The sequence below is a fragment of the Cicer arietinum genome, chromosome 8, assembly GCF_000331145.2.
Source record: "Cicer arietinum cultivar CDC Frontier isolate Library 1 chromosome 8, Cicar.CDCFrontier_v2.0, whole genome shotgun sequence".
Lineage (NCBI taxonomy): Eukaryota > Viridiplantae > Streptophyta > Magnoliopsida > Fabales > Fabaceae > Cicer > Cicer arietinum.
This window is the reverse complement of record NC_021167.2, coordinates 25,087,684-25,094,972: the sequence shown is the minus strand read 5'-3', so window position 1 is coordinate 25,094,972 and position 7,289 is coordinate 25,087,684. Positions and strand designations below refer to the sequence as shown.

The 7,289-nt window shown below is 22.1% G+C and overlaps 1 protein-coding gene across 1 annotated transcript; it reads left to right on the top strand.

Annotated features, from left to right (window-relative positions):
- Positions 1–1,783: 1,783 nt before the first annotated feature.
- Positions 1,784–3,517, top strand: LOC101501997 ((1S)-1,7-diacetoxy-luvungin A aldo-keto reductase-like). Its single transcript, XM_027330791.2, has 3 exons — positions 1,784–1,935; positions 2,963–3,142; positions 3,289–3,517. Exons 1-3 carry the CDS (start codon positions 1,822–1,824, stop codon positions 3,502–3,504), a joined length of 510 nt encoding a protein of 169 aa, XP_027186592.2. The 5' UTR covers positions 1,784–1,821; the 3' UTR covers positions 3,505–3,517.
- Positions 3,518–7,289: the final 3,772 nt, after the last annotated feature.

Below are 7,289 nucleotides of genomic sequence, written 5' to 3'. Positions count from 1 at the left end.
CATAAATATCGACATAAATGTTCTTTATTTAATCTTGTTTTTATGAACAATTATATTATTCTCTTTATGGTGAATAATGATTTTATATGTTAAAAATTAAATTACTCATTAATGTCAATCCATTTTTTTTAGTAACATTTTATAAAATAAAAATATATATTCTATTTGACAGAAAATACATAAATTTATTAAAAATAATCATAAAATACGAATATGTGAAAAATTATTAAAAAAGTTATTTTCAATTATTAAAATCTATCATCTAGTATATATATTTAAAATAGACTCCGATGCCACAACAACTGATTTTTTTTTACAAACTTTTGATGAAATATATTCAATAATTTTTTTTTACAACAACTTCTCATGCTTGCAATTAAAATATCATAATAATAAAACAAATAAATTTAGACTACGCTACAATATAATTCAACATTAACATTTTTTTTAAAAGAAAAAATATTAAATAGTAAATCATATTTATAAATTTTTACATCTTTTTTTTTTGGGTTTGTATTTTACATTTTATTTTGTCAAATAAATACAAATACCATTATATGTTGAAAAATAAATTAACATTCAAAGTACAATGAGTCAAACAATTATCCTATATAATAAGTTATCATACGAATTTTACAAAATATTTTAAAAATTAAATTAGATGATTGTGATGAACATGATTTTTCCTCATTTTAATTTTTTTTAATCATATTCAATTATTACAAATCAATGAAGTAATATTATAAGATAATTATATTTATAATACATAAAATATTACTTATAAAACTTATAAAATTAATTAATTAATATCCGCGCAGCGCGCGGGCCATAATCTAGTCACCAATTAAATACAATGTTTGGTTTTTCATCTCGTGTGATGTTCATTCTGTTCATATTTACATATTTATTTTGATTAAATATAAAACGATTCAATCAATTACTTCAACGTCAATAACTTTGTAGATCCGGAGGTATGTGTATTTCGATCATTTTAATTTTGTCAAATTTGCAGACATTTTATCGTATTATGCTATTAATGTAGGTGTTGTAAGTTTGTTCGTAGATTTATCATTTTTTATTTAGCGAATTTGTATGTATCTTGTTTTCCATCTATGTACTCTCTTAATTTGAATGAATTGATATATCATTCTTATGTAAAAATAAATAAAAATAATTAAGAGGATATGATATTTAAAGTAAACATATAAAAAAAAAACACATTTTAAGATGTTATGGCAAAATACGTAAAATTAAAAGCTAAATATGATATGGTATTTAAATAAAATAATCATTATGTACCATTTTGGATCAACCCATGAATTATATATTTATCCCTTCCCTCTAATTAATTATTGTTTTTAATTAACTAACTCTAACCGTCAAATCTGACCCAGAGCAATCAGAAAACAGGAATCGTATGTAAATAAAATCAAAAACAAATATAATCAGATGCAACCAGGAACCAGAGACAAATAAAATAAAAGCTATCACATTTGATTATTACAAAGTTTAGACTTTCACTACCTAATAAATACAATTATAATCCACCAGAGACAAATAAAATAAAAGCTATCACATTTGCTTATTACAAAGTTTAGACTTTCACTAACTAATAAACACAATTGTAATCCACTATATCTTTTGATGTTGATAAAATTTGTAATTTTATGAGATGAGTTGGAATTGTTTAGAAAGCTTGAGTTGGAGTATGTTGATCTCTACTTGATTCATTCACCAGTGAGGTTGAAACAAGAGGTTGTAAGCTTTAACTTCACAAGTGAAGATGTGATTCCTTTTGACATAAAAGGAACATGGAAAGCTATGGAAGATTGTAATAAATTAGGCTTAGCTAAGTCTATTGGTGTGAGCAACTTTGGAAACAAAAAGCTTTCTCTAATCTTAGAAAATGGCACCATTCCTCCTGCAGTTAATCAAGTACTACCTTTTTAATTAAAGAATTAAATAAATTTTTTAATTCATATAAAATTATAAAATTTTATTTTTAATCTCTAAAAAATATTCACATTTTTAATTATATTGTAATAATTTCTGCTGGAACATTTTTAATTATATTGTAATAATTTCTGCTGGAACGAAATATGTTTTATTATCTTTTAAATTTTTACAGACAAATTTAGAATATTTTAAAAAGTACCTATATAAAAATTTAAAATTTTTTAATTTAAAATAAATTAAGTATGAGTTTTTTAAATATCACAAATTCAAGATAAAAATAACAAAAAAATAGATTTACAAATTAAATACCGTAATAACTTTTTGTGGAGTAACTTTTTATAATTACACATACTTACAAAAATTTAATTCTAAAATATATATCGTCATTACAGTAAAAACAAAAATTGATTAAAGGATAATTTTACTGGGTAAAAAAATCACTATTTTTTTTATACACTAAAAATTTATTTAATTAACCCTTACTTAAATTACTAATTGAATCTATTATTATTTTTCTTCATATACATTTAATTAGTTTTGGGGATGTTTTCTTTAATATCCTTAATTTTTTTAAATATCAAAATGCTCTATTTTTTGAACAACGATGCGACCATATGAAGCGAAAAAAATTTAGATCATGTAATTGGTGGCCTTCTACAGAAATATTGTTTTTTTTTTATATTAAAAGATATAAAAACAAAATTCATGAATAAATTATTAAAAGTAATAATTAATTATAATAAAAATATAAATTAAGTAAAGTTAATTAAAAAATTATAAAAATTGAGTAGAGTTATTAAAAATATTCAAACAATATTATAGATTATAATCAAAGCAGTTATTTTTAAATAATATCGAATTCAATCGGAGCAGTTATACAAATTTTAACGCATTTTTCTAATTGTGTGTGATAAGTGTTAAAGATGATTATAAGTAGGGATGAAATTAGTATAGAAAGTTAGGTGATTAATGCATAAAGTTGAAATGCACTCTTATTTGAATTTAGGTGCAATTGAATCCATCATGGCAACAAGGGAAACTGAAGGATTTTTGCAAGCAGAAAGGAATCCATATGAGTGCATGGTCACCATTAGGAGGATACAAAGTTTTTTGGGGTTCTAATGTTGTCATGGAGAATCCAATTCTTCATGAAATTGCTCAGGCTAGAAATAAGACTGTAGCTCAGGTGCATCTCATTTTATTTTGTTTTATTTCAAGTTAATTTTATTTACAACTTTCAACTATCTTATCCTAAACAAACTTTTCTAAACACATATTTTGTTGTGATGGCTATTATGATAAAAGTCAATCTCTAACATAGATATCATGCAGATAGCACTAAGATGGATACTTGAGCAAGGGACAAGTGCAATTGTGAAAAGCTTCAACAAAGAAAGGATGAAACAAAACCATGAAATATTTGATTGGGAATTGAGCCAAGAGGAATTGGACAAAATCAATAAGATTCCACAATGCATACCTTACAATGCAGAAATGTTTGTATCCAAAAATGGACCTTACAAATCCTTGGAAGAGTTATTTGAATAAACAATTTAATTAAACATTTATAATTAAACATTTATTATATTAGTATTTATGTATAAATTATTTTTAAAATAAAATAAAATAAATACATAAATTATGAACTTTTTTGTATGTTGTTTTAGAGAGTTTATATAACTAAGTTTAAAATAACTAACTTACAAATATGTCATAATAAGTTGTATGAATATATTTTTTTAAATAGTATTCTTATAAATATTAACGTTAGTAGATAAATTTAAATTTCATATAGATAATGAAATGGAACGTAAACTATAGGCTTAATTGCAGTTTTGGTCCATTTATCTTATCTGAATCGCAAATGTAGTCTCCCATTTTATATCTCTCCATTTTGGTCCCTCAAACAATATTTTGGTCTAAAACTTGATGAAGTTTCATTTTTTTAAGTCGCACCACACCATTTATATTCATAGATTTCAGCTACAATTGTTGCACCACGAGATCTTGAGGCATGGATCTTGAGGCATGGCGTGACTTAAATAAACGCAAAAAAATGAAACTTCATCAAGTTTTTGACTAAAATTCTGTTAAAGGGACCAAAACTGAAGAGAAATAAAATGGAGGACTACTTTTGCGATTCGACTAAAATAGGGGGACCAAAACTGCAATTAAGCCTAAAGTATATTTATTGTTTTCTTTCTTACCATACACAAACTTTTTAAATTTCTTTTATATCATATAAAAGGGTTGAGAACTATTCTCTAATGAGACTAAGCTATTTGTTGGTGGATAAGAATCGGTGTTATACCCCTCATAGTAAATTATCAATTTGGTTGCTAATCATTATTTATACTTTAAACTTTAAATTAATGAATCATAATAGAAGTAAAATATTGAATTGTATAAATTCTTGTACTAATTCTTCTTATATCTTTTTAGTTCTATAAAAGTACTAATTTGTTAAAATTTTGTAGATTAAAAATATAACTAACAATGCTATTGTAAGTATACTAAATCTTTCAAGTATTAAAATGATAAATGAGATCGTTTTTATTAAGTTTGCAATTAATTAAACTACATTTCAAATTTGTGAATAATGGTTTATTAAATAAAAATATGAGAAAATATTCGGGAAAATACCAATCAATCTATTCGATGGAAAATAATCTATTAATTTTCTGTTATTTAGATCAGTCCAGTTCTTATAGGTTTATGTTGTTTCAGACGGTCGAATCAAATTTTGACCAGTCCAACAATATAACATAAACGGCCTCACGACAATTGTTTGTATTTATATTGATATCGATATATTTAATACAATTATATATTACTACTCTAATATTAAAATTAGAGATAGACTAATCATAGACAAAATAATAGAACCAAAATATTAATTATTTAGTCTTTAAACCATATTTAGGTAAGATGTCTTGTTTCAGATTCGAATTCACGACTTCATAGTTGTGTAAATTAATTATGATAAATTAATTATCTCTTTTAAGATAAAAAAATAATAGTTACTTAGATGTAATTGCAATCTAGTTATTTTGAAGTAATCACTATAGTATCTATTATTATAATAATTAAAACAGAACCCTCCAAAGTTCTTTCTTTGTGCCACATCCTCCAATATTTGCCAAGTCACCAAATTCTGATGTGGCACATTCTAAATTCATCTTCTATTCTAATATGTTTTGTTTCTTGAATATAAAATACAAACATTTTCATTTGTCTAAGTATAATTATTTCAGTTTTAATTTATCACTCAATGACTCATCAATACATTTAAAAAGCTATAATTACTCATCAAAATTTTCATTTCAATAACCCATAAAAAAATACAAACTATTCAATATCTTCAAATCATGACACATCAATACATTTAAAAAGCTATAATTATTCATTATTATAATAATTAAATTTCTCTGTGCCACATCCTCCAATATTTGCCAACTCACCAAAATTCTAATGTGGCACATTCCAAATTCATCTTCTATTCTATTATGTTTTGTTTGTTGAATATAAAATACTAACCTTTTCACAATTATTTCATATATTATATAATTTATCAAAATTTAAAACATGTAACTATAACAACTTTTCGTTTTTTTTCCCCATCCTTTCAATTATGTTAATGTTTTTTCTGACAGAGTTATGGGAGTGCTGATTTCTTTATTCTTTTTATTAAAAGGAAATGCTTATGATAACAATCTTTCTTTTAACAAAATATTATTTTATTATTTGAAATTGATCTATTTTTATTTGATAATTATTTTTATAAATAGTTAAAAAGTAATGACAAATTTAAATTTTATTCCAAGTATTTTTTTAAAACAAAATAGTTTTTTTTAGTAACAGTTTACTATTCAAATTATATTCAATCGCAATTAAAAAATCATACTAATCTATTATATATATTTAAAACAGACTCCCGATGCCACGTCATAATATTTTGCCATATCATCCTATTTTGCCACTTCAACGTATTTCATCCACATCAGCCAAAAACTGATGTGTACCTCATGAGAGTACCCCTCCTCTTTCAACAACTTCTCCTCTTCCTTCCACAATTTCTTTAATACCTTCAAAATCTATTTAATAATATTATTTTATAATAAATTTATAAATTATAAAATTATTTTACAATTATTTATAATAAATTTATAAATTATTTTACAATGTGATAATAATTTATAATTTATATTATTATCAAATTATTTTATAAGTTATTTTATAATAAATTTATAAATTATTTTATAGTATTATTAGTCATTTACCAGTTGTAATTACTTATAAAACTTATAAAACTTATAAAATTATAAAATTATTTTATAATTATATATTTTATTTGATATAAAAGATACAAATTTATTAAAAATAATCATAAAATACGAATATATAAAAAATTATTAAAAAAATTATTCCAATTATTAAAAATAAATTTATAAATTATTTTACAATGTGAGAATAATTTATAATTTATATTATTATCAAATTATTTTATAAGTTATTTTATAATACATTTATAAATTATTTTATAGTATTATTAGTCATTTACCAGTTGTAATTACTTATAAAACTTATAAAATGATAAAATTATTTTATAATTATTTATAATAACTTTATAATTTATAAATTATTTTACAATTTGATAATAATTTATAATTTATATTATTATCAAATTATTTTATAAGTTATTTTATAATAAATTTATAAATTATTTTACAGGATTATTATCATTTACCAGTAGTAATAATTTATATTATTAATAATTAAATTCAATAAAAAATCACATAATCACTCATAAATATCGACATAAATGCTATTTATCTAATCCTCCTTACAATTGTATTATTCCACTTATGGTGAATAATGATTTTATACGTTTCTAATTCAATTACTCATTAATGTCAATCCATTTAAAATTACTTTCAATTTATGTCAATCCATTTTTTTTAGTAACATTTTATAAAATAAAAATATATATTCTATTTGACATAAAAGACACAAATTTATTAAAAATAATCATAAAATATGAATATATAAAAAATTATTAAAAAAGTTATTTCCAATTATTAAAATACACAAATTTATTTAAAATTATAATATATATAAATATATTAAAAAATATAATGAACCAACGTTTACTGTATATGTGTTCTGAAAAAATAAGTTAGCACTAAATTTTTATCAATTAAATATTTCATCCACATCAGCCAAAATGCTGATGTGTACCTCATGAGAATACCTCTCCTCTTTTAACAACTTCTCATATTCCTTTCACAATTTCTTTAATACCTCCAAAATCTATTTGATAATATTATTTTATA

Excerpts from the sequence above, each read along its gene's own strand:
- LOC101501997 (XM_027330791.2), top strand. The coding sequence starts at position 1,822 with ATGGAAGATTGTAATAAATTAGGCTTAGCTAAGTCTATTGGTGTGAGC. Across the intron at positions 1,936-2,962 it reads TTCCTCCTGCAGTTAATCAA|GTGCAATTGAATCCATCATG; the intron begins GTACTACCTTTT and ends ATTTGAATTTAG. Across the intron at positions 3,143-3,288 it reads GAAATAAGACTGTAGCTCAG|ATAGCACTAAGATGGATACT; the intron begins GTGCATCTCATT and ends GATATCATGCAG.